General features: G+C 41.0%; 5 protein-coding genes across 5 annotated transcripts; 3 read left to right on the top strand and 2 right to left on the bottom strand.

Annotated features, from left to right (window-relative positions):
• The first annotated feature begins 3,366 nt into the window (after positions 1-3,366).
• LOC134209398 (uncharacterized) lies at positions 3,367-6,656 on the top strand. Its single transcript, XM_062685383.1, has 3 exons — positions 3,367-3,445; positions 5,913-6,261; positions 6,428-6,656. The coding sequence occupies exons 1-3, from the start codon at positions 3,367-3,369 to the stop codon at positions 6,654-6,656; spliced, it is 657 nt and encodes a 218-aa protein (XP_062541367.1).
• Positions 6,657-11,749: 5,093 nt separating this feature from the next.
• LOC134209397 (cuticle protein 19-like) lies at positions 11,750-12,253 on the bottom strand. Its single transcript, XM_062685382.1, has 2 exons — positions 12,245-12,253; positions 11,750-12,183 (listed from the first exon to the last, which is right to left on the bottom strand). The coding sequence occupies exons 1-2, from the start codon at positions 12,251-12,253 to the stop codon at positions 11,800-11,802; spliced, it is 393 nt and encodes a 130-aa protein (XP_062541366.1). The 3' UTR covers positions 11,750-11,799.
• A 564-nt stretch (positions 12,254-12,817) lies between these two features.
• On the top strand, positions 12,818-13,350 carry LOC134211284 (cuticle protein 19-like). The gene is made up of 2 exons (XM_062688005.1): positions 12,818-12,855; positions 12,924-13,350. The coding sequence occupies exons 1-2, from the start codon at positions 12,847-12,849 to the stop codon at positions 13,299-13,301; spliced, it is 387 nt and encodes a 128-aa protein (XP_062543989.1). The 5' UTR covers positions 12,818-12,846; the 3' UTR covers positions 13,302-13,350.
• A 9,552-nt stretch (positions 13,351-22,902) lies between these two features.
• On the top strand, positions 22,903-23,576 carry LOC134209396 (uncharacterized). Its single transcript, XM_062685381.1, has 2 exons — positions 22,903-22,911; positions 22,966-23,576. Exons 1-2 carry the CDS (start codon positions 22,903-22,905, stop codon positions 23,518-23,520), a joined length of 564 nt encoding a protein of 187 aa, XP_062541365.1. The 3' UTR covers positions 23,521-23,576.
• A 1,889-nt stretch (positions 23,577-25,465) lies between these two features.
• Positions 25,466-26,129, bottom strand: LOC134211283 (cuticle protein 19-like). Its single transcript, XM_062688004.1, has 2 exons — positions 25,988-26,129; positions 25,466-25,927 (listed from the first exon to the last, which is right to left on the bottom strand). The coding sequence occupies exons 1-2, from the start codon at positions 26,087-26,089 to the stop codon at positions 25,631-25,633; spliced, it is 399 nt and encodes a 132-aa protein (XP_062543988.1). The 5' UTR covers positions 26,090-26,129; the 3' UTR covers positions 25,466-25,630.
• Positions 26,130-27,910: the final 1,781 nt, after the last annotated feature.

Genomic DNA, 27,910 nt, shown 5'->3' with positions numbered 1-27,910 from the left:
ACAATCGGCATCAGCAGTTCCGGAGAAACTACCACCGAGTCGACTGGGGCCGGTTCCAAAGGTGCGTGGACAACAAACGTCGACTACGAGGCGCGGCCGGAAACACCTGAAGCAATCGATCGGCAGCTACTTTCCATCGAGGAGGTGATTTCGGTGGCCCGGAAACAACATGTACCGATGGCTAGGCAGGTAAGCTAAACATCGATACTCCCTAAACATCGATACACTCACCAAAGATTTGATTCGATTGCGGAATGTCACTCGCAGGCAGTTTCAGCGAACTGGACTGCCTGAGCTTAAGACACGCTGCAATCGAATCACAAAAATTATCAAGGCCAGAATGGTGGACCTTAAAAATAACGAATTCTCGAATAAGATCCGCACTCTCCCAGATTATGCTAAGCCATTCTGGAAAATGACCAAAATACCAAGATCCAACCCTCGGCCCATTCCACCTTTGATCCCACTAGACAATAATGGCTCTAAGGATCGCTTGATAACTCCTACAGGTCGCTGAAATAGATCGTCACTTCGTCAGCTCACACAATCTTGGGCAGATCGTCAGTCTACACGAAGCAGCCGTCAACGAGCATGCTAACAACATCCATTTGATTCCCAACGACTTCTCGGAAGAGTTGTAGATCTCAGCTGGCGAATTGACGGCTTATAGCAGATCAATGAGGAACATGGCTTCGACAGCATCCTGAATCTCAAGCTCAAACACATGAGTGCTTCGTTCTTTGAGCACCTCTCGCTGATCTTTAATCAGTGTCTCCGGATCAGCTTCTTCCCATCGTCATGGAAGTCAGCGAAAGTCATCCCCATCCGCAAGCCTGGGAATGATTCTTCCTCCCCCAAAAGTTATCGTCAGTTTGGTTTCTGACGCGGTCGATCAACCGATTCACCAACTGACCCGAGTTATCAACGCCCTCAGACGGAACAAGTTTGTCTCAAAAACCTCCGCCATGGCCTTCCTCGGTGTCGAGAAGGCGTTTGACAATGTATGGCATGATGGCATGGTGTATAAACTACAACGCTACAATCTTCCCAGCTACCTGGTGAAAATCATCAACAATTATCTGTAGGACATTCCAGGTCTCAATCAGCGTTCCAATGCGCACAACATCGTCGCAGGCGTCCCCCAGGGCAGTATCCTAGGGCCCCTGCCTTTCAATCTGTTCACCTCCGGCATGCTAGAACCTCCAGAAGGCGGCATTCTGTCTCTGTTCGCAGATGACACCTCTATCGTCTACAACGGTAGAGTGATCAGAGCGCTAGTGGCAATACTCCAACGAGGCCTGGATGCCCTGACAGAATACCTCACCAGCTGGAAGATCTGTATCAACGCGGCGAAGACCCAGGTCATCATTTTCCCCCACCCCAAATCCCTTAAACTTGTTCCGCCTGGGGACTGTAAAATCATCCTCAATGGCACGATTGTGGAATGGGCCAATGAGGCCGACTACCTCGGCTTGACCCTCGACAGCAAGCTTATTTTCAGGCAACAGGTTGACAAAACGGTGACAAAGTGTAACGTCTTGTTGAAACTACTGTACTGCCGCTAACCGCAAGTCGAGCACATCTGTATATGGAGGCCCATATACAGTGTACCCTTTGATCAACCGCCGGTCGTCATTGTCCCTGAAAAATAAGCTTGCTGTCTACAAGCAAATCATCCTCCCTGTGATCGAATATGGCATGCCGGTCTGGGAGAGCTGCGCTAAAACCCACCACCTCAAACTTCAACGGGTCCAAAACAAATTCCTGAGGATGATCCTCAACACCCCTCCCAGGACAAGAACATCCGAGGTCCACCGTCTGGCTGGAATAAAAACCTTACATGAACGCTTTGGTGAGTGTAAAGAAAAGTTTAGGGTCCGTTGCTTGCATTCGGATCAGGCTCCAATTAGGGCGCTAGTTCCAATCTAGGTTATCAAATTTTTATTGTAAATATTAGTGTAAATAGTTAGTTAGGTTATCAAATTTTAAAATTAACTAATGCCTCCTCAAGGTTAACATGTAAAAATTGAACACAAAACAATTACCCTTACAAAACAAACAAGAAAAAACAAATGAAGATGAAGGGCCAGGTGGCCAAACACTTCAACTGATACACTATTGTATGAACACAAAAAGAAAATAAAAATAAATTGCATTTAAGTGAAAAAAAAAAACAAAAGGGCGGGGCTAACGAGCTTAATTGATTGAATACAAGGAGGCTGCTATTCAGCGCGCGTGAGCCATTTTGATCGGGATTCCGCAAAGAGGTTCGACAAAATTTGATGCAGCGGAGCCGACACAGCAGCACGAAGGCGTGGGTAGCAGTGGCAATGCTGAAAATTTATTCCAAATGGTGGAGGTTTAGCGAAAAATTATTGAGTCATCAGTTAGTTATTGGAAAGGAGCATTGGGAAAAGAAAATTGTTGCTTCTCAGGACCAGCATTGTATGGAAAGAAAGAGTTAATTGCGAAAATTGACGGTTTCGGTTGCATCGGGTTTGGCGTGGTAGCTTAGTTGCTGTTAGTGATTACACCCATTGAAATTTATTGCATCATCTCCCTCCCACACGCTATCAAATTCGCTAGTCACGATTGAATTTTGCACTTTGAAGAAAGTTCATTTCAGATAGTGGATCAACCTTCTTTTGTATAAAATGGTGGCTTTTGTATAAAATCGATGAAGAAGTGGAAACAAACAGTGGAAACCACCACAGCAACCACCCATCGGCAAACGTCGCTCGGACAGTCAGATGCCAAGAGATTATGTTTTGTAAACTTCGTCTTGAGTCAAATTTCTGTTGTTATTCTTCACAGCAATACGCATCTTAGATAACCAACAGCTCATAATTGATTTCAGATTCTTGCGAGAAAATTTTTTTAAAAAAGAAAGACAGAATCACCGTCTTCGACCAGAGGTCGCACAGACTGAACACTTAACATCTAGCATGAGACAACGGACAGGACATTCACACAACACCCAGTGGACCAGTGGAGAGCTTTTCGCTTTACGAAAAGTTTTCTCCTTACCGGGGCGGGAATCGAACCCACACTCCACAGCACATGCGTCTAGACGATTGACGTCGCTAACCGCACGGCCACGAAGCCCACATTTCATAAGATTCTTAGAATTTGTTATCCTCCGAACGGTCCGCTCGCTGGAAAGCAGCTTCCTTATATCTAATGAAGTAATTCCATTAGCCCCGCCCCTTCATTAATCGTTATAAGTGAACATTTTATTCACACTCATATCAGATCACAAAGGGGAGGGGCTAACGGGCTTAATTTTTTGAATACAAGAAAGCTGCTTTTCGTCACACGCGAGCCGTTTTGATCGGGATTCCGCAAAGAGCGGTTCAACAAGATTTGATGCAGTGGACACAGCAGCACGAGGTTCGTCAGGTCAGCAACACCTTAGCCATTGACACCCGCACCAAAGATCTCATTCGTGAGTGAAATATCAATGTTGATAAATGCGTTGCGTTGCGTTGCGTTGCGTTGTAACGGAGTATTTCGTAGATTGCATACTGATAATTGTCATGTATATTCTTTACCTTTCTTATACCAATTGCTTATGGATTTCCATTTGGGATTCAATGGAAATCCAATTGGGGGTCCAAAATGATAAAACATGAAAGCTATCATTGCCGGCCACGCCCATCTTCTCCGTTACTAGGAAAGGGAAGGAAATGATGATATGACATCTACTTAACGAGAGGCCAGCGACTCACCGACGCCCTCATAGATGTCAAGGAATTGGATGGTGGGTAGGGTATGTGGTTTAGGAGTATCATTATAAGCAAATGATAGAAAATTTGTGGAAATACGTTGGGAGTGACTTTGCTAAGAAATTTATGTCACTCCATTATCCTTGCCGATGATTTTCCTCGGATGGGGCGAAGGTATTAGCCTTGCCCTGGCTAATAGCCTAGGTTTAAGCGCCTCTGCTCTCTAAAACGAAAAAAGAGCAAAAAGAAATTAAATTAATTTCCCCTTCCCCCCTGATATGATGCGTACGAACTATCTGCTTACTGAGCAGAAACACGACAAAACAGGCACTGATTTTTTTTTCATTTCGACCGCACAAATCAACAAAATCGGCCCGCGCGATCTATCTGCTTACTCAAAACGAATATGCCAACATAACTGAAGATTTACTCGTATTACTATTTTACGTAATTGAGCCTCCTTACAGTGGATTTAATTAATATTCAAATATTTATTGAGAAATTGGCTCTTGTACTAGGGGTTAATCTGATATTAAACCGATTCAAACTGATTTTTTTGGCACTACATTTTTCAATTCCATTTCTCTGGAATACCAATATATTTCATTTAGTCGACATCTTCTGTTGGATTACAAGAAACAAGAAACATCTTCTGTTGGAAAACAAGAAAAAATACTGTTTGGATAACACATAAAATATGTGAATTTCTTAGGTAAATCTTTTATATGGTACAATGTGTGTATAATTATGCATATGAATGTTCACATTCAAAATAAACTGGTTTCGAAAAAGGCTCCCGAAACAGGTATTTTGTTCCAATACGTAGTGTAATCACGCTTGAAAAGATTATTTTGCAAATCTGTAAATTATTTAAGATGACTACTAGCTACTTAGCTTGAATTCCCGTGTTGATGTACCGTTCCTTCTAGTCTGATAGATTCCGCTTTCAGTCTGTTAGATTTCTTCAGCAATATCCATGCAGTCAAATAGTAAGAATTTTAAGGATCGAAATCATCCACACTATTTGGCACTATCGATCTTTTCACCGCCACTTTTAAGAATCGGCACTTAATGTAAAGTCACTATATATTCCGGTCAAATTCAGGTTATCAAGTTCAGACACGCATTGAAAAAAATATAGTTTAAAGAAAACGTCACGCGTAGAAAAAAGTGATCCAAACTCCACCGCTGCTTGCTGCGATCTCGAAATATCAATGTTGATAAATATACACAAACTATGATGACAAATATCATCCACTTCGTATAGCTACGAAGTCCTACGTCACTTTTGCGTACTACCCGAGTGGGCGGCACCTTCGAGTTGTTTTTAAATAACATAAAATGTGTAAAAGAAAATACTTGAAAGGGAAACGCAATAAAAGAAGCGGTCTTATAAAGAAGAGGAAATTAGGAGTTGGTGGAAAATAATGGCGAACTAGTTTAAAATTAAATGCCACTCTTATAAAATACAAAAAATAAGTTAAAAGGTTAAGCTAAGCCTGAATACCGGCGAAACGGAGCACTACAAAATAGTAAACCGCGAAATTATATAAACTGCGAATCAAATTACCGCAAAGTGATACAGATCGCGTAATGGTACACCACAAAATGGTTTACCGCGAAATGTCGGACATCCGGCAAGCTCTCTCCAGTAGCTAAAATTTAAGGAAGTTCAAAATTGCTGTGATGCAGCTGATAAGAAACAACCTTAGTCAACATTTGATTTAATCTCTCGCCTTCGAACTGCAGCGAGCTCTCGTCTTCGTCACATTCGCCCAGTGGTAGCCCCAGCTTCCCTGTCAGGCAACAAATACTGGTATATGTCTGGCCGAAGCCAGTGGTACTACGCCCATAATGAAGTTAAAACCATTTGTAGACCAACCGTGCTTTGACTGATCACCGTGCTCTACTATTGGCTGTCAAACGACAAACTCGTTTTGACTACAGCGCCTCTACATTCGAACACTGAAAACTTTCGAAGGATGATAAAATATGGTTTCAAACTTGAGTGGTCCTTATTGCAGTTTTCATTCAATTAGTTTTGTTTTAGTTAAGCCGAAAAATAAAGAACTTCTATATTGTGCAGGTAAGATTATCCTAATACTTTCGTGTCGTATTTAAATATTAGCGAATTTTAATTATTTTGTTGGATAAAATTGAGATCCGGAAAACAAAACTTTCAATGAGGTTATGTAATCTTTTCAGATATGGAGAATGAACATCCGGATATTGAAATTCAAATGAACATCGTGGATATCCTTGATTATGTTGGAGAATCAGTGAGACCGATTAAGGAAGGATATGCAGTTTTTGCGGCCAATCATATCGTCTGCATAGGTTACCGTAATGTCCAACGCAGTGATATGCTAACGGAAGTGGTTGGTTACGTAACTCAAACCTCCCATCCAGGATGCTCCCCGCACGAAGTTCTGTTGCTAGTTGGGCCGGATATTTCAAGATGGATATTGAAATGCTCTTACAAAGCTGGCACAGCCAAGTGCAAGCATGTAATCGCTTGTATTTTGTTCATTGAAAAGTAAGTACCATAGTTGGGCACATAAGAATAAGGAATAACTTAATATTTAGCTATTTTAGTTTCATTTAGCAATTTAAAAAATATGTATTAATTATTAAATGATTTAAAATTAAATCCAACCTGAATCATGCAAGTCAGTTTCGCTCACATATTATTTTTTTTATAGAAATCGTCTACTGGAATACATTTCGTGCACAGACGTGACTCAGGCATGGGGCATTTCAAAAGCTGGGAGAAAAGCTACATGGGGAGCAAAGCGAGTCACAGATCTGTGTTGTGTGAATAAGCCTAAACTTCTTGAAACACCGGAGAGCAATGCCGAATTGGAGTTATTAACAACCAGTTTCAACAGGATCCTGAATGGTAACAACAAATATAATCTTTCTATAGACTAATTATAAAATATTTTACATTTTTAGTGTCAAAAAACTCTTCCATATACAAACACATCCAAGGAAGACATATGAATGAACCAAAAACATTTCCGAATCGAGCGATACAAAGTTCTCGTGGAACTAACAACTCGACCCCCTACATCGATGCCAAAGAGTTAATAACGTGCCTAGAAAAACCTTCTTCTATAATAGTTCAAACGATGCCTATTGAAATCAAAGAATATCGTGAATACTTTGAGAAGGCAATTAAAGTTAATATAGAGAAGTGTGTTGAAATCGCTATTGAGACGCAGGACCAGAATACGAACAGCTGGCGAATCTTTCGCTCTAAGCGTATAACAGCAAGTTCAGCTTACAAACTTTTTACGTATTTAAATAATAAACGTCCAGATTGGGATAGAAAGATATCTCAATATTGGGATAGCAAAACAATAAAAGTTGCGGCTACAAAATACGGAAAGGAAGCGGAACTTTTCGCTTTCAATTGCTACAGAAAGTATAATCCAAACATAAAGAAATGTGGGCTGGTAATACATCCGACGGAGTGTTGGATGGCAGGGTCACCGGATGGAGTTGATCCGAAATCCAATATCGTTCTAGAAATTAAATGCCCCATGAACAAAGACGCATCACTGACAGATATCATGAATTCAAATGCTATAAAACTGTATATAAAAAAATGCCCTGTTTCAGAAGAACTGTTACTAAATGATCACCATGCGTATTATTGTCAGATCCAACTCAATATGTTCATATTAAATTGTAAACGCGGTGATTTTGTAGTGTATTCAATGAAAGATGTTAAGTTTTTGCTAATAGAAGTTCAATTAAATGAGGAGTTCATAACTAGAGTAGTCAACGGACTAAAGAAACTGTATTTGGAAAGAATGCTAGGAAAAAATTGTACTTGACGAATCAATGAAGCTTTTTAACAATATGTTTTTACAATGTTTTAATGAATGGTCTTGTTATAATGTAAAACAAGGAAATAATATGTCTAGGGAGTAATTTTCAGAACGACAAAAATAGAAATTAAGTTGTTAAATTAAAACTCAATGTCAGTATCAACTAACACATAATTTTGTTCTTTATCAATACCTCCCTGATTTCGTTATACTTTGCATTAAATGAGGATGGAGACTTAATGATATCTGCAATTTTATTAAATACTTACTGTGTTCGATTATGTAGGATAAAATGAATAAAAGGCGAGTCTCCTAATCACCGCTGCCAGCATCTAAGAAGTGCTAACATATATGCGCGAAAACCAGCAAGAAAGTAAACTCAATAAATTTGAACGGCGGAGGCTGAAAGTGGAAAGTATTTCATTTGTGTCGGTTTCAATATTGAGTTCACAGTATTATGGTACAATGGTCCATCAGTCATATGGAGAAATACTACTGAACTTCAACAATAAGAAGATGCTAAGATGGTACTAACACATAACATATAGGCATCTTTGCCGTGGAATGTGGTCCTTCCATGATTTTGGAACGCTAGCGAACCTAGCGGTGGAAGTCAAGCTTTACTAAACAACGTGCATTAGACAGAGCAGCATCGCATGCTTTGCTTTCTCTTTCTTTCACCTTGGATATACGGGAGTGCCATTTGTCGATTGTTGATACACAAAGAGCCTACTTTGAAATTTGCAGTTTGTTCTATGATGTCTATCTGTTTTGTGGTACTAATCTTACTGATATTGTCTCAAAATAAACTGAAAACTATGATTATAAAATTCCATGGCATTCATGGATGAGTAGATTTTTTTTTCGCAATACAAACTGCACGTGTCATCAAAGCATTCACCGCCTCGCTCCCCCACATGGCACACAAATTTTCAAAACATATCAAAGTAGCCTTCTTATTCCTATCCCTTTTTCGTTTTATTTTTGGGTGCGAGCATGCTGCATTCACTTCACTGTACGTTGCCAAGGCAACAAGAAGGTTTGGATCTATTATTCATATTTTGTGTATTTTGTTGTTTGTCACATTTTAATGTAGAATCAACTTTTGATGGTACGAAACAACCGACGGTTCAAATGAAACATTACGTATTGTATTAGCAAGACGTTTATTACAACATCAAAACTTTTCTCTGTTTATAAATGAAAATGTAAAAATCTTTCAACAGTTTGTGCTAAGTGTTTAGGTGATACATCTAAAATTTGTCATCGTTCAATACTGGTTAGTACAGTTAGATTAACGATTCCGCAGACTACGCACATTATGTCGTCTATATGACCAAGCATAGCAGTGTTAATAGTGGTTGTTAGTATCCCAAAGATCTTCACTCTTTGAATGACACGTTCAACGTGTACCCTGGCACGAGCAATCGCCTCATTTCTACTGGCTTCGTTTGGTGTTAGTTTGTTTCCTTTCATGAATGGTGGTATATGTAATTTTATACACTTAGTGGAACATTCATTTTCAATTGAAACGCCCTTATCTACCATCACTTCATCGATATGTGATTCCAAACGATCTATCAATCTCTCCTCATTGAAAATAAATTTGTCCGAAGATTTTCCCGAATATGCCTTACTAACAAATGTAATTAGACCTGCGGGTGATACACCGATCAAGAATTTTACGGTTCGTCGTGATTTGTAGTTTGAGTAGCAAGATATCCTACAGTTCAAACATTTGAGTGTAGCCACAGGTATCTCAGTAGCGTCAAGAACTACGGTTACATTGGGGAAATGTTCTCGGAAGCATAAAGGAACATTATTCTGAAGCTCTTCTTTAGATGGCCAGTAAATGAACTGCTTTAAAATCCTTGACAAAATTTGGATTGCGAAAAATAAGCTGATACTGTCACACCAGACGTACGAAACAGAATCCCTAGCGCCTCATATGAAATGTTTTGTTTTAGCTTAGCCAGTGTCAATATTACTCGATCAGATGAGTGCATTTTAAAACATCTTGGGAAAATATTACTTTCTAAAGATTTTACTGCTAGACACAGTTCGATTAATTGTTCCATTGTGGGGATTCCTGTCCAAATATTAACCTCTTTATCCGTGATTAGTAAATCCGATAGAATTATTTTACAGTCTCTTTGAATACTTATTTCTGCTTCACTGTATATGGAATTGCCCATTTCTCCTTGCAGTCCAGATCGTTCAATTGGTGTTTCCGTAATATGATCCACATTGCCTTCTAATGATGTAGCAGGTAAAAGATGGGATGAAGAAAATTTTACTGGAACAGCCTTCTCCTGAATCGATACAATGACATGATGATTCGCTGGAGATCCGTTTTGTATTCGCTTCTGCCGGTAAATCTGGACGTCGCTCTTCAACCATAGGTGACAATAATGTTGAACTCAAGCAACTTTCATTTGTTTCGTTGCTGTTAACTGGTGCTTCGTATCCCGCCTGTTGTTCAGTCAATTTGACTTCTTCAGTTTCATAAGACGGTTGGACATCATAATTCATCATAATTGTACGCAGAATTTAATGAAGAGTTGATTGATGAATTCGTCCATGCTCGTTCCGATGTGACAAGTAACGGTACAGCGTTTTTCTTCAAGTATCGTCCACCTGCAATGTTAGTTTTAAACAAAAAATGAGCTAGGGTTATGTAATCAATTTGTCGAGCTGGATGTGTTAAGATAACTTCCACTGTTTGGAATATATTAAAGGCTATTCAACGTGGTGCAGTGAAGAAGAAGAAACCAATATTACCTGGAGTGTAATCAGTTTGTTGAAAATGGATACTGCACACTCGTGAGTTTTTTGTTGGCATTTTACGGCAATTCAAATTTTTTAACCACATTTGGAACCGTTTATCTTTCTTGTGCGGAAACTGGTGCAACAAAACACCGTTCTGGGCTTTCGAAAAGCATCCATATACATAACAAATACGATTGCTCCTAGCTCTAGGTTTGTGAAACAAACAATAATTATGGTCCCAGAGATGAGACGGGGGATTCGTTGACAACCGAGGCCGTTCTGGAAACTTTGGTAATTTGGTGATTTTTCTCGACGGAACGGCGTTTGGCTTAAGATATTTCGAAGTTACTGAAATTAAACAGTTAATGTTAGTCAATTGTTATTAGTTTAGTTTGAATTCAATACCTTTACAACAGTCTTCATCATTGAAATGTCTGAGACAAATCCGAAGATTAGAAACCGGAAGGCCATCCGTTATAGCTAGTGTAATCTTCCAACGCCGGAGAGTAGACCGCTGAGTAGGAAATGGTTGTAATGTTCTTCTCCTCTTCGTATTGCATCCTGCTACACAACATATTCCTTTCGGGTTTATTTTAGATTCTCGTACAGGAATTTTTCTTGAAGGAACAGTTTTAGGTTTAAGCGTTATTCGTTGTCCTGGAACATTAAAAAATAATAATAATAAAATATAATTAAACTAGAATGCTACTTACGTATTATAAAATCATTTTCTTTGAAGTGCTGGTGACATATTTTTTCGTTCCGGTCGCCTGATAATCGCATATACTGTATCCACTTACGATAAACTTGGTGACCGTTTGATGGTACCGATAAAAAAGGTAAACCGGAAGCAGCTTCAGTGCTGCGGCAAGATGGAACAATGCACTTCATTCTTGAAAACAAAAATCAGGAACCGGAACTTGATTTTCAAACACTTGACATTAAAAATCCCCACTATCAAAGTTCAAATATGTAGTAAACCCTTAGCATCTCTAAAACGAGCCTCTGAGAATACAAATGTTGGATAATAATAACTTGCAACGAATTCACTAAAAAGCATGTTAGGCAATAAAAATCTCTTAAAAATGCTATTTGTCTGAGCAAAACTCGGAAATTCGAATTTCCTAATGAATGTTTGGTGTTTTCGGAGGTAAACAATACAAGCTATTCAAAATGAAACCAGAACGTGTCCGTTTTACCCCACCATGATCCATTTTCTTAAAAAAATCTTAAAAAATCAATCAATCCAAGTCAATCCACTCGGAATAACAGTCCCAGGGGCTTTTCCGTGTTCCAATAAATGAAAAATAAAGATTTAAAATAGTAGATCAGAAAATTGTTTAAATTTAAGATAGTCTTGTTTGGCCTACATGTAGGTATTGGTATGTCATTAGTTAGATGCCTATTGAAAAGAACCGATTAGATTTATTCCGATAAGATTTATTTCCTCAAAATTCATGGCACATGTCTTAATGATGGTGTTGATACAAATTGGCATAACTACTGGCGTGACCGTGATGATCGTGTCCACCAAGTTCGCTGCCAGACGCATGGTGTCCATCCGAGTGATGTCCATAAATTTGCGGATGATGCGCGTGACCAACACGTTTTACATGAGCCTGGAATCCGTGATGCTTGTCTGACGTGTACTCCACGATGCGTTTTGTACCATCAGCTTCCTGCAGCGTGTATTGTCCTTCCACAATGTCACCATCCCGATGTTCCCACTGATCTTTGTTATCCCCGGTGTGGAAATCCTTTACGCCATATTCAAATTTATACTTTGGATGGGAGTGATGGTCTTCGTATTGTTCCGCCGCAACCAGTACTGCAAACGCAATGACAAGGATTATCTGTAAATATTGAAAATAGAATATATTTGCATGAATGGGTATGCTACGGTGTCTTTCATACTTTGAACATTTTTATTTGATTAGCTTAACTGATCTTTTCAGATGTCAGAATTGAACTATTTTTCATCAAGATCAGAACGATCAATTTATACAAAATTTAATCGACAATAGAACGAACTGCAAATTCGAATGGGGAGCCGAAAGTACTTTTCTCAAAAGTTGAATGGCTTAACACAAGCGCATAATTCGGTGCATATTCTTGTTGCATTTATTTTCCCAATCCTAACTGCCACTGCATGGGCACACCATCCAATGCCTTTCGAGCTTACCCGACGAACAGATGAATAAGCATGATAGGAAGAAAACCGAGAAAAATGCTCATGCGAACTTGAAAAGTTAGCAAACCAGAAGGCAAAACCACAAATCATACCGACTAGTCATATATGCTGCGGCGGGGGTGCACTTGTTCTATGAAAACCGCTCGAATGAAACCAATGGGAAAGAAATTGCGCAAATTTGGGGCCCAAGTGTGATTTTTATATAGGCACGATTTTTACCGCTTTTTGATCACGATGATTGGAGTGTTGTATTTAAAGCGACTAACTCGCTCACTTAGTTAATCAGTGTTCTACCAACCAGTCACAGCATAAGAACTCAGTCACCATGATGAAGGTTTGTTGGTTGTTTTATGTGTTTTTCAGTGGTTTCAATTCATGGAAGTGTTGTGTTTTCACCTTTAGGTTGCCTTTTTCACCATTGCCGCTTTGATCGTGGCAGTAACGGCAGAGTACAGTGAGGATCATTATTCCCATCCGAAGTACAAGTTCGAATACGGAGTGAAAGATTTCCACACTGGTGACAGCAAGGATCAGTGGGAGCATCGGGATGGCGACGTCGTGAAAGGCCAATATACTCTGCACGAGGCAGACGGGACGAAGCGTGTTGTTGAGTACACTTCGGATAAGCACAATGGCTTCCAGGCTCATGTGAAGCGAGTTGGCCATGCTCAGCATCCGCAGCTCTATGGACACGAAGAGGGACACCATCATTCTGGTGGACATGATCATGGACATGATCATGCCAGCAGCTACGCCAACCTGTACCAGCACCATCATTGAGACTGAGAAAAAATGTGATAGAATACTGTAGTAAATAAACGTTGTTATGAAATGCAAAACTGTTAGATTACGAATTGATTCGGCTGGTGCTGCAACAAAGTGCTCCTTTAGTGAATCGATGCAAGTTCTTCTGGTCAGTGCCGAATAGATGACACAGAAGAATTCTCAATCCAAGGGAATTGATTATAAACAGTTCATCCGAACGTTTGAGGTTCTTATGAATGAAGCCTTAGGCCTCAAGAGCCGATTTCTTCACCCTCGCTTATTCACTAAACCAGATTTAAGCGTATGGATGTGCACCGCTTAGGAGATAAGCGGAGGTGAAGTAGTTTGTGCCAAGTGATATAAGCTACCCGGTTTAGTATCTACAATTCCTACAGCTTCTTCAGTGGAACACGCCTTGCCAAAAAATACACATTTTCTGAATGATTTTAATGCTAGACCAACATTTGATTCTGATTCTTTGTCCACATATGTAGCTATATATGTAGACGATGAATCAAAAGGAATAAATTTTGGCTGTTACGCCCTTTTCAAATGTTGGTCTAGAATGGATCTATATTTGATCCCAACCAATGTAAAAGATCTTCATTCTTCATCCTGGGCTGCTGCTCGCTTTAGCCTTGACCTGGGCCCTGGTCAAATTCGTGTCGATTTCCTTTATGACTTTGTTGAGGCTACGTCGCACTAAGGGGTAAGTAGACCAAAAGCCTGGCCAAAATAATTCATATTTCGGTTTTTTATGGTAGGCGTATGATAGGTAAAGTGATAAATTACGTTTCCTGATATGTTCAAAAATTCAACAGTATGATTGTAAGCTGATACAGAAGAGACAGATCCATGGATGTTCGTTTGTTTACTCGGTTTTGTTTTTATGGCCCAAATTTTGTCTAAGCGGTATGACACAGTAAATTTGATTTGTTCCATTTTTTTTCGTGATTTTCGTAATTAATAATAAAGGAAGGGAAAAAAAGGTGAAAAATATATTTTTGGGATGTGTTAGATCATCCAAATTATCCTTGAGTCCAGAACATGCAATCTACAGTTACCATGCTAGCTTTTTCCGTCACTCCAAGCTTGGATATGTGTTCAACCATATCCATGACATATTTCTGAAGATCAAAAGTCATGGTCAGCTGGTTTTGGTATATCCAGGGTCATCCAAACCATCCTTGTATTCAGAAATGGGGATCTACAGACGACACTAACTTTTTTCGTCACAAGAAGCTTGAATACGTATTCAACAATGTCCACAACATATTCCAGAAAACCAGCAGACATGCTAAGATGATTTAAGGATATCCTAGGTCATTAAAACCGTCTTTCAGTCCAGAACTTGTAATCTACAGCCACGATACTAGTTTTTTTGTCATTCCAAGCTTGGATATGTTTTCAACTGTGTTCATAACATACTTGTGAGGAACAAAAGACATAGTAAGATGGATTTGGGATATCCTGGGTAAGGTGGCTCAATTTAGTATGGGAAAAACTTTTTTCATTTTTTTTATGGGCCGCCCTCTTATTCAGCTCTATTTGATGCCCTGATGCTCTGGACGAAATTTCAGCCAAATCGGTCAACGTTTGGGCGGTGCTAAACTCGTTGGAAGTTTATATGCAAAAATGTACGCAGAAACATCCAAAAACAGTGAATTGCAGTTGGACGGCACAACTTACGATGCAGAACTATGATACTCATTCAGATCTTGAAGAATTTAATACAGAATGTTATGCAGAAAACCGCGAGAAGATTAGAGTTTGCCTGGCTAAGTTATTAGCATTTCTCTGAAGTGGAGTTTGAGCAAATTTCGTTTCTTTTACCTTTGAAAAGAAATAAATTCACCCTTACAACACTGCAGTAAAATGCTAATATCTTTGTCTAATAAACTCTAATCTTCTCGCGGTTTTCAGCATAACATTCTGTATTTAATTCTACAAGAACTGAATGAGTATCATGATTCTTAATCGTGAATTGTGCCGTCCAACTGCAAATCACTGTTTTTGGATGTTTCTGCATACATTTGTCCATATAAACTTCCGACGAGTTTAGCACCGCCCAAACGTTGATCGATTTGGCTGAAATTTTGTCCAGAGCATCAGGGCATCAAATAGAACCGAATAAGAAGGCGACCCATCAACAAATTTGAAAAAGTGTTTTTTGAGCCACCCTAATCCTGGGTCATCCAAACCGTCCTTGAGTCCAGAACTTGCGATCTACAGCCACGGCACTAGCTTTTTTCGGCACTAGAAGCTTGGATACGTATTCAACCATGTCCATAACATATTCCAAGGTGAAGTTTATGATAGTAAAATCTCGAACAACGAGTTTTTCCCATTAGTCCGTCAGAGTACTCTTCAAAATTGGCAAAAGATTTGGTCACACAATGAACTATTTTCCATAGTGACTATTTTCCATAGTTTCTAAAGCTTCTGTGTGAGCGTGCTTCAGAGGTGAGGACTTCAGTCGATGCTTCATTCGCACGATATCGAGACTTATGTCCAATCACTATTCACTGAACACACATCTCTACGATGACATCGATCACGTAGTTTGGTATTGCTCGGAAAATGACACCTTCAGAGAGCAACTATTGGATACCCTTGTGGCCCGAGGTGAAGAACCCTTCTGGGATGTAAGAGGCGTTTTGGGAGATCGCGATGTGATCTATATGCAGGCCATGAAAGCCTTTCTTTACTGACATCAAAGTCGAATCCGATCTTTGCATTGAAGTCACCCATACAGATCTTGGGGAAGGGTCGTTTGGCCGAATACCGTTCGACCGAATGCAATATGGCCGAAAGTTGTTTGGCTGAATATACTATTTGGTCGAAAAGACCATTAGGCTGAAAGTCATTTGTCCGAAAGGGTCATATAGGCGAATAGGCCATTTAGACGAATAGGCCATTAAGTCGAATAGGTCATTTGGCCGAATAGGACATTTGGCTGAATAGGACATTTGGCCGAATAGGACAATTGGACGATTAGGGCATTTAGCCGAATATGACATTTGGCCGAATAGGGCATTTGGCCGATTAGGACATTTAGCCGAATATAACTTTTGGCCGAATAGGACATGTAGCCAAATATGACATTTGGCCGAATAGGACGTTTGCCCGAATAGGACATTTAGCCAAATAGGATACTTGGCCGAATAGGACATTTGGCTGAATAGGAAATTTGGTCGAATAGGACTTTTGATCGAATAGGACATTTGGCCGAATAGGACATTTGGCCGAATAGGACATTTGGCCGAATAGGACATTTGACTGAATAGGACATTTGACCGAATAGGACATTTGGCCGAATAGGACATTTGGCCGAATAGGACATTTGGCCGAATAGGACATTTGGCCGAATAGGACATTTGGCCGAATAGGACATTTGGCCGAATATGACATTTGGCCGAATATGACATTTGGTCGAATAGGACATTTGGCCGAATAGGACATTTAGCCGAATATGACATTTAGCCGAATATGACATTTGGCCGAATAGGACATTTGGCTGAATAGGACATTCAGCCGAATAGGACATTTGCTCGAATAGGCCGGCTTTGGGATAGTTCGTCGAATGACATTTCGTCGAATGACGTTTAGTCGAATGACATTTAGTCGAAAGGACATTTGTTCGAAGGGACATTTAGTCGAATGGACATTTAGTCGAATGGAAATTTAGTCAAATGGACATTTAGTCGAATGGACATTTGGCCGAATAGACATTTAGTCGAAAGGACATTTAGTCGAATGGACATTTAGGCGAATGGAAATTTAGTCAAATGAACATTTGGTCGAATAGACATTTAGTCGAAAGGACATTTAGTCGAAAGATTTTTGATTAAATATTAATAAACAATCCAAAAGATACATGAATGAACTGATTAGAGGGATTCAGTGGACGTGAGGAAGTTCAATCAGTAGCGAAAGAAACGAGTACGGAAGCTAATGAGGATTTTTCACCTGAGCTAATAGAAACTTCTAGAGACCCTGGTGACCCTATTTTTCGACCCATGGTCAAAAACCAATAATATCAATACTTGCCAATACTTCATCACAGTCGGTTTTGGAACATTTCATTGATTGACATTTGGTCGAGTGAAAATGATTTACTTATTCTTTTCATTGATACTCTTTCTTCCACTCAATATTTATACAATAATTAGTTCAGTATAAAATTGTCTTCCAACCGTAATTCTTTAATTATTGGCCGTCAAATATGCCTAATTTGTCCCACGTTTGCTGATGGGATTTCCAATGTACAAGGGACAGTTATGCGTATAACGGCAGTAATGTCTATTCGACTATACGTAGCGAGTGATGGGCAAGCCGATGAAGTCAGTTATGGAAACCCATCAGCAAATGAATTTGTGTATTAAGGATTTGAGGCAAATTTTTCAATTGCAGCCTACTCAAAATCTACGATAAACGATGAATCCGACGACTTGAAGGAACGTTTTTGAATGTCTTGATGTAGCTTATGGACATTGTCCAAAGTATGACGTGAAATTGTTATTGGAGACGCTAAAGCTCAGATCGGTAGAGAAAATGTTTCCGTCCCATAACCTGACTACGGCCGACAGTTAGTGACTTTCGCACATCTGGAGAACCCCAAACGGTGAAATTTGCACCTAGATAGATCATGTTTTGGTAAATGGACGGCATTTGTCGGATGTAATCGATGTGAGGAAATTCAGATGGCCGGACATTGACTTTGATCACTACTGTTTCGCTCGAATGATCCCAGTGAACACCTATACCTGGATACCCAGTAAGCTACAGCGTCGATACACCTATGCCATGCGTATTGTAGAGCTCCATAATCTTCGGTCTTGGGCGATGTTCCTCCAGTTTCCCCGAACGTTTGAGGTCCGATTCCACCGCGTGCCGCCAGCGTGTTCGTGGCCTTCCACGAAATCGCCGGCCTCTATCTGGTTCTCTGTTCAATATTCTTTTCGGTATTCGCTAGGAAAGGGCGCAGCCGGAGTGCGCAAACTACCGAGAAATAACCATCCTTAATTCGGCGTTCAAAATTAAGTCCCGTATTCTTTTGAACAGAATAATGAAGGTTTTCGTGATGACCGGTCAACGACGGATCAAATGTCGTGAGGAAAATCTTTGATTAATTCCGGAGGTATAACTTGCAGACATATCATATGTTTATTGACTTCAAAGCAACGTACATGAACATGGATTTCCGACGAAACTAATACAGCTAATTCGTGTAACGTTGGAAGCATCAAAATCAAGTGTAAGCGGTGTGAATGAGATTTTGACATTTGTCGTAGTCTTATAAGGATTGGAGCAGGGCGATAGATATTCGATTTTACTGTTCACTATACACACTTAAATAATTTACACAATTTTGTGTTCCATTCACACACCACGGGGATCTCCTGGAACAACACATATTAAGTTACTCATGTTACTCGTTTTAATGTAACTGACGGCTAACAATTTTCGATGAGTTAGTTTCACACAGTCGGAGAGCAGTCGGAAATCGGACATAACCTCACTTATGGAAAGTACTAAACTCGTCTTAGACAGTTGAAGACATTCTACTATTTATTTATTTATCAGACTAAGGCCGGAGTGGCCTGTGCTGCACATAAAAGTCTTCTCCATTCAGCTCGGTCCATGGCTGCACTTCGCCAACCACGTAGTCTGCGGAGGGTCCGCAAATCGTCCTCCACCTGATCTATCCACCTTGCCCGCTGTGCACCTCGCTTTCTTGTTCCCGTCGGATCGTTGTCGAGAACCATTTTCACCGGATTACTGTCCGACATTCTGGCTACGTGCCCGGCCCACCGCAGCCTTCCGATTTTCGCGGTGTGAACGATGGATGGTTCTCCCAACAGATGATGCAACTCGTGGTCCATTTGCCTCCTCCACGTACCATCCGCCATCTGCACCCCACCATAGTTGGTACGCAACACTTTCCTTTCAAAAACTCCCAGTGCGCGTTGGTCCTCCACGAGCATCGTCCAGGTCTCGTGTCCGTAGAGAACTACCGGTCTTATAAGCGTTTTGTAGATAGTCAGTTTGGTACGGCGGCGAACTCTTTTCGATTGGAGCGTCTTACGGAGTCCAAAGTACGTACGATTTCCAGCCATTATGCGCCTCCGAATTTCTCTGCTGGTATCGTTATCGGCGGTCACCAGTGAGCCCAAGTACACGAATTCTTCAACCACCTCGATTTCGTCACCACCGATAGAAACTCGTGGTAGGTGGCTTACATTGACCTCTCTTGAGCCTCTTCCTATCATGTACTTCGTCTTCGACGTGTTGATGACTAGTCCAATCCGTTTAGCTTCGCTTTTCAGTCTGATGTAGGCTTCCTCCATTCTCTCAAAGTTACGTGTTACATGATATCAATGTCGTCGGCGAAACCAAATAACTGAACGGACTTCGTGAAAATCGTACCACTCGTGTCAATCCCTGGCCTTCGTATTACTCCCTCCAAAGCGATGTTGAATAGCAGACACGAAAGACCATCACCTTGCCGTAACCCTCTACGCGTTTCGAAGGGACTCGAGAATGCCCCTGAAACTCGAACTACGCACATCACCCGATCCATCGTCGCCTTGATCAACCGTATCAGTTTATCCGGAAATCCGTTTTCGTGCATTAGCTGCCATAGCTGGTCCCGATCGATTGTATCATATGCGGCTTTGAAGTCGATAAATAGATGATGTGTGGGCACGTTGTATTCGCGGCATTTCTGCAATACCTGACGTATGGCGAACACCTGGTCTGTGGTAGAGCGTTCACCCATAAATCCCGCCTGGTACTGACCCACGAACTCTCTTGCAATTGGTGTTATTCGGCGGCATAAAATTTGGGAGAGTACCTTGTAGGCGGCGTTCAGCAATGGCAGCGCGGTAGTTGCTACAATCCAGCTTATCGCCCTTTTTGTAGATGGGACATACGACACCTTTCATCCACTCCTGCGGCAGAACCTCATCCTCCCAAACCTTGGTAATCACCCAGTGCAGCGCTCTATCCAGTGCCTCACCACCGTGTTTAAACAGCTCTCCTGGTAGTTGGCCAACTCTAGGGGCTTTGTTGTTTTTCAGCCGGCTGATCTCCTCCTGGATTTCCTGGAGATTCGGAGCCGGAAGTCGCATGTCCTGCGCGCGTGCTCCTAGGTTCATTACCATAGCGCCACCGTTGTCTGCCATATCGCCTTTCAGGTGCTCTTCGTAGTGCTGCCGCCATCTTTGGATCACCTCACGCTCGTTCGTAAGAAGGTTCCCGTTTATGTCCTTACACATATCGGGCTGCGGCACGTGGCCCTTACGTGAACGGTTCAACTTCTCATAGAACTTTCGTGCGTTATTAGCGCGGTACAGTTCCTCCGTCTCTTCATGGTCTCGATCTTCCTGCTGGCGCTTTTTCCTCCGGAAAATCGAGTTTTGTCTGTTCCGCGCCCGTTTGTATCGTGCCTCGTTCGCCCTCGTGCGGTGTTGCAGCAATTTCGCCCATGCTGCATTCTTCTTCTCAACTAACTGCTCACATTCGCCGTCATAGTGCAGCCTAGTGCAGCGGTTGCGGTGCTTCCAATGGCGGATCGAATATCTCTCCAGCAATCTTCAAGAGATGCTGCGCCTAGCTGCTCTTCCGTTGGGAGTGCCACTTCCAGCTGCTGCGCGTAGTCTTGGGCTAGTCTACCGTCTTGTAGCCGCCCAGTGTTTAGCCGCGGCGGACGACTCCGACGCGTGTTGATCACCATCGAGAGTTTTGAGCGCATGCATACTGCAACGAGGTAGTGGTCGGATTCAATATTCGCACTGCGGCTCGTGCGTACGTTCGTGATGTCGGAGAAGAATTTACCGTCGATTAGAACGTGGTCGATTTGGTTTTCCGTTACTTGTTTAGGTGATTTCCATGTGGCCTTGTGGATATTCTTGCGGGGGAAGAAAGTGCTTCGGACTACCATTCCGCAAAGGCTGCAAAGTTTATGCATCGTTGGCCGTTGTCGTTCGATACGGTATGCAGACTATCCGGTCTATACATTTCCTCCCTTCCTACCTGAGCGTTCATGTCACCGATGACAATTTTGACGCCCCCCAGTGGGCATCCATCGTATGTCTGCTCCAGCTGCGCATAGAACGCTTCTTTCTCGTCGTCGGATCTCCCTTCGTGTGGGGAGTGCACGTTGATGATGCTATAGTTGAAGAAACGGCCATTTATCCTCAGCTTGCACATCCTTGCGTTGATTGGCTGCCACCCAATCACGCGTTGGCGCATCTTTCCCAGCACTATGAAGCCGGTTCCCAGCTCGTTGGTGGTGCCCTAGCTTTGATAGAAGGTAGCCGCTCGATGCCCGCTTTTCCACACTTTCTGTCCTGTCCAGCAGATTTCCTGCAGCGCTGCGACATCGAAGTTGCGGGGATGTAATTCATCGTAGATTATCCTGTCGCAACCTGAGAAGCCTAGCGACTTGCAGTTCCATGTTCCAAGATTCCAATCGTGATCCTTTCAGGGTTGTTTAGCGTCCCACCTAACATCAGGACTTGGGCTTGTGCGCTTTGAGCGGCACACGGTCGCTTTGGCAGAGCCTACTTGCGGATTCATGCAGCTTTTTATAGAGGTTTAACAGGGCCCACTGTCAAACCCCACCACATCCTAGGCAGGCGCCACAACTCGCAGATGGCCTGGGGAGGGATCGTCAAGCCCTTGGACATAGTCCCTGCTGCCCGTAGACAGACATTCTACTAAAAGAGCTTAAATATTTTTCCTCAATTATGTGTTAAGCTGAAGTGAAAACAAGCCAACATTTTCATACTTATTCGGAGTATTTTCCATTTGTTTCGATTAACAAAACTAAGTGCGATGATTATATTCGCACATTTTTATTGTTCATCCATCAAAATCAGAGGAAAATCCGCCCAAAAAGTATGATTTGTTGTGATACTTTCCGGAAACGTTCATCATCATCGCGATCCGAAGGGACTTTGACGCTTCGAGACAAAGTCACTTACACATGTTATGCGATTAGGAGAGCTGATGTGCAAAGAAGCGGTGCCATTATCACAAGACCGCATATGCTCTTGGGCGGACGATATCGATATTATCGAGATTGACCGCCGTTATTCAACTGTTTGAGGTGATTTTTGATACTGCTTGTACCGTGCGACACCAGTTGCTATTTCCGGATATGACAGACATCGTAATCGGCTTAGCTGCTTACGCTGCCCTCAGATCTTGTCTCAAATCCTGTATGAGGAACTGAGGGAATATGCTGAGTTGATAATCGAAGGAAATAAAAAGCGGAAGACCGAATTAAAAACTAGACAGGAGAATTAAGCTGAACCGTCCAGAGCGCAAACATTAAATATGATTTGTGAAAAGCATGAAATATGTTTGTGCGTTAAAATTCGTTTGATAAGAAAGTAGATCAAGGGCCTAACTAAGTATTTGTAAACACATGGCTGTAGAATTGCTATGCAGAATTTAAGCACACGTGCCTTATGTTTTGGTAAATCATTGTCAATAATTGCTGCAGCATATGTGACAACGCTATAAAAGGTCGCTTGTCTGATCAAAAGGTCAGTTGTCAATCTGCTTTTGTTCAGTTCTGTATTCTATAGGACTGCGAAAATAAATAATGTTCAAAGTATTCCTACATGCAAATTTCTCTACCCTTCTCTAATCAATAAATTATTTTCAGATCGTTTTGCTATTTTTATTCTATGCGGCTGCATGTGTGTCAAGTTACGATCATGACGATTGGACCTCTGGAGCTAAGTACAAATTCGAGTATGGTGTGAATGATCCACATACCGGTGACCACAAAAGCCAGTGGGAATTTAGCGACGGTAATGGAGTTAAGGGTGGCTACACTCTGGATGAACCAGATGGAACCAAGCGTTACGTGCAGTATAAGGCCGATAAATGGCACGGATTTCAGGCGATTGTGAAACGCGTAGGACATGCTGTTCACCCACAATCCTACAAAGCCCCATTCGTTGTTTGGCAAAAGGATCACCCCACACAGCTCAGCAATGGCTATGACTTCAAGTTGGGACAGTCACAACATCAAGACATCGACAGCTCATTGGATGGAAAATATCTCTGGCTGCAGTCTAACCAGCAGCCGCTGAAAGGCTGGAGCGATATCCGAACCAGTTCAAGCAACAAGCCTAATCAAAATAATGGATGGGAAAACGGAGGCGGTGAAACGTTTGCCACCAGCTATGCTAACCAGAAAAACTACTACCACTGAATGGGATAATCTATCTATAACAAGCACCTCCAGCTGCCAATATGAATGAATCTTAAGATCTCTGCGCCTCGAAGTCAAACGAGACGACCAAACGTAATTAGTGAAAATGGTTATTTTGTGTTCGTTGCTGTGCCTCCCGTGGCTGTTCAGCTTTATGCAATCAGATGTAATTGAATATGTTTTGTCTTGCAAATACAAGTCCCCTCATGTCTGCCAGCATATCGAAGTAGATCGAGTGGAAAAATGAAGCTGCATGTGTACATTTATCTCCTTCTTGCAAATGTGTTTTATGGAACACGTTGCTGTGTTGGTATAGTTTTCATCCGTGTCAAATATTAGTTTTCAATAGACGACTCTTGGGTTCAAGTCCCTGTTCAATTGACTCCATTACATGAAGTGAGTCAATTTAAATTCCTTAAGACATTGTGCAAATACTGGTGTCAAATCGATATAACAGTATGGTAGTTACAATGTTTTGAGTAATATGGTAGTTGTTTGGAAAATAGAGCAACAATGGGTTTTCCCGGTACAATCGAAAATAACAATGATGATATTATTATTTTGTCAAAACTTTACCGTAAACCTTTTTCAATATAAGGACAAGATTGATCTTGTCATTGCTAAACAAAATTGCGTTCCAAAAGAGCGGGATACCTGCACGGAAACAAATCCCTAACCGCTTTCATGATTTGAAAATCATGAATTCATGATCTGAAAATCATGAATTCATGATCCTTCTCATTTCATGAAATCATGATTATGACTCATGATTTCATGATCAAATTGTCTAAAATCATGAGTCACAATAACCGCAGCCATGACCGTGAATCATGATTGCGACAAGCGTTACGTGTATCTGTCAGATCATAATTATAATGTTTAGTCGTCCATTACGTGCAAAAAAGGGTTTTCCCCAAAATGATTTTGATTTGTTACGACAAATGATTTGTAAGTAATTCAATTATTTTTTTAAATGTATAGGAATGATAATATTTTAGTTCCCAGCATTAAACTTGCTATTGCAGAAGAAAACGGACTTCCGAGAAAGGCGTTTGCGTCGAACCAACAGACCCGCAATTCGTGCTTCCAGTTGTCGGTGGTTGGAAAATAAACAATTTAAAATGCTGAACTGGATTCCATCTATCCTGGAGAATCTATTTTTATCTACAATGATCGACACTAAGTAATATGTACGAGCTACTAGAATTGTCAGTCAGAAGTGTCAACCCGGGAAAACGCTCATTTTCCATGCTATCTCTACATAATGCAAATTTGGTGGGTATCATTTCATTTTTCATCTAATTAAAAGCATTAAGAGCAAGAAAGCTTAAACAACAGCAAAAAAAACGGTTGGAAAATACGAACACTAGCTGTATAATCTTGCGGTACGCGTTGAACGAAAGAATGTCCCTGATTTAGGTTTGAACTGGGAACATTAAAAAAAATGAATCTTTGATGGCCTCAAAAGGCCATTTAAATTCATAAATTGAATATCGATTTGATGGCAAATTTATCCCACCTTCATAAAAAAGCTCCCATATTCATGAGTTAGATTCATGATTTCAGGTTAAAAGACTCATGATTTCAGATTTGATGACTCATGATTTCATGAGCCCAAAAACGTCGATAGTAAAAATCGTAACGCATCAACGCGTTATGGTTGCACAAATCATAAAACGAATCATGAATTCATGATCCAAAATCATGGTGTATTTTCATAACATGAAAATGTGCTATAATCATGAAATCATGAGTCAGTTTTATGATTTTCGGGAATGGAATTTTACCCGTGTGGCAAATGGGAACATGACAGTATTTCTACACCTAGTTTTGTTTTTTCTTCTTATATTATAAACATGATGTGAGGGTTCTTTCGCTAGGATTTTCGCCAATCTACCCTCTGTGACATTCAAAGATTCATCAAAACAAGATAACATAAAACATATTCGGGGAAATTTTTTCATTAATCATCATTTTTACATTAAACAACAACTACAATATCACATTCGTTACAAAAGCAATTGTTCCAATAAATTTGGTTTGGTACTCTTGAGCGCGCCATACTTTCGCACAACATCTTTAAACATACATCAGACTCATGTAAGCCCTACTAATGATACCCGTGTCCAACGTTCTTCACGACAGCCTCAAATCCGTTATGATCATCGGCCTTGTAGTCCACGATACGTTCGCTGCCGTCGGCTTCCTGGAGGGTGTACTGGCCCTTGACGACATCGCCGTCGCGCACTTCCCAGTGGGTCTTGTGGTCCCCGGTATGCGGGTCCTTGACGCCGTATTCGAACTTGTACTTGGGATGAGCGTAGTGTTCCTCCTTGTGGTGGCCGTGATCTTCCCCGTAGTACTGGGCGGAAACAGCGACGGCCAAACAGGCAACCAGGGTAATGATCTGGAATAGTAGTTATAGTATGGCTATTTCGAGTACTCTTGCAATCGAAAATAAACTCACTTTGAACATTGTGCTGTCTGCAATAGGCTGAATGTGAATTGATGAAAAGTTACTTCGCAACTGATGCTTTGGTATAGTGTACTTTATTGTATTTATACGCATGAAAAAAAAAATCTCCACGCGTTGGTGGGTACCAATAACCGAATGTAGCCGAAGGTTCAAGTCATGAAGTGGCCAACAATTGGGCAGATGCTGGCACCAGATATAAATCACGAGAGGGCTACGTTGAGCAAAGTTCGCACGCGAGCGGTTCTTCTCTCTGTAAACGATTTAGTTCCATTCAAGAGGCCGTATCATGGGGGCCAGGTAATTAATTATCATTGATCACCTCCGAGACTCACTGAACCGTGAAAGATGTGTTAGAGAGAAAACTCGGATGGTAATGGAAAAGATGAAGCAGAAAATAATTGGAACGAGATTGAACCCCTCAATCAAGGAGATTCTGTCTTATTGATGCAGACTAATGCCATCTGACCGCCGCCGGTGCATCGAATCGCCGTAAACTGAGCTTAAACCAATAAAGCAATAAACCGATCGGTGAAAATCAATAGCGATCAATGGTACCCTCAAGTTTGCAGCTAATTGGTTCAAGTTTGGGCTCTTTAGCCGGACAGCCGGCAGATTTGTCTAGACGAAAACATCGAAAGCATAGCATCGTTGGTCTTGCTGAGGGAACTGAGGGTGATATACATTACCTGCTAAAAGTGTGGAAACACTTTATTCGATATTGCTAAGTGTATAGTGGTTTTCAATAATAATCCTAAATTAGTGATTTTGTGTGTGTTACTTCTACGTGAAGTTAAACGATTAACGATATTCGGATTTCGACAAGGCTCCTCAACTGAAACCGCGGTTATGGAATTGGTAGACGATATTGCACACTGTAGATCAAAAAATGATAGCTGCAATCAGTGTTGTCCTACACTCAGAGCAAAAGAATCTGCTCTTTGATTTTACTCTATCTAAACGATTTTATAGTCTTAACTAAGTAAGTGCAACTAATAGAAGGATATTTGAATTTTCTAAATGTCATGTCAAACTATTGAAAAAATGCACACCAGAGCCACAGGAGCGCTCGCGCTGAAAATACACTGGAGTGTTGCACTTACTTAGTTAAGACTATACAATCGTCTAGATAGATTAAAATCAAAGAGCAGATTTTTTTGCACTGAGTGTAGGACAACACTGGCTGCAATCACGTTCTTGGATTTACCCTTCGATATAATCAACCATTCGGTTCTGCTAAAAAAAGCCCGACGCATACGGAACTCGAGGAGTTTTAAAGAATGTGATGGACAGCTACTTAAGAGCCAGTTCGCGAGAAGCGCGACCCCCTCTTGTATCGATATTCTCCGATTTGGATGAAATTTTCAGGGTTTGTTCATATATGTAAGAGAAGACATTTTGCAAAATTTCAGATTTTTTCATTGAGGGGAAGTGGGGTAAAACGGCCCTTCAAAAATTATTGTTCGAAAATCGCCAAAACCAAAAAAATGCAATAACTTTGGCAATGAGTGACCGATTTTGTTTAAATTTAGCACGCTTTTTCTACTCAATTAGTACTTTATACCAAGTGGTTAATATGGTTATAAAGTTGTTTACTTTAGGAGAAAATAGACTTTTTCGATAAAAAATGGTCGTTTTTCCAAAGGGAATATTTTTCACCAACAGATCTAGGATAAAAAACTAAACCCGTAAGGCAATTAAGGAACTAAAGAGCTTTCTTCTCATATATAATTTAGAAGCGCCAACTCAAGAATTTCTAAGAAAATCGCAATTTTCTGCAACACTGTTTATTCAAAAGAAAGTTCGCACAAATTTCGACCCTACTTAAGTTGATGTTTTCCGATCTGGTGAAAACTGTCCAAACTTTTTTGTCTAAGTTGAAAAAAAATCAGAATTTTCCATTAGGGGAGTGTAGGG

The sequence above is a fragment of the Armigeres subalbatus genome, chromosome 2 (genome assembly GCF_024139115.2).
Source record: "Armigeres subalbatus isolate Guangzhou_Male chromosome 2, GZ_Asu_2, whole genome shotgun sequence".
Lineage (NCBI taxonomy): Eukaryota > Metazoa > Arthropoda > Insecta > Diptera > Culicidae > Armigeres > Armigeres subalbatus.
The sequence above is the reverse complement of the archived record's forward strand: the minus strand, read 5'-3'. Positions and strand labels throughout refer to the sequence as shown.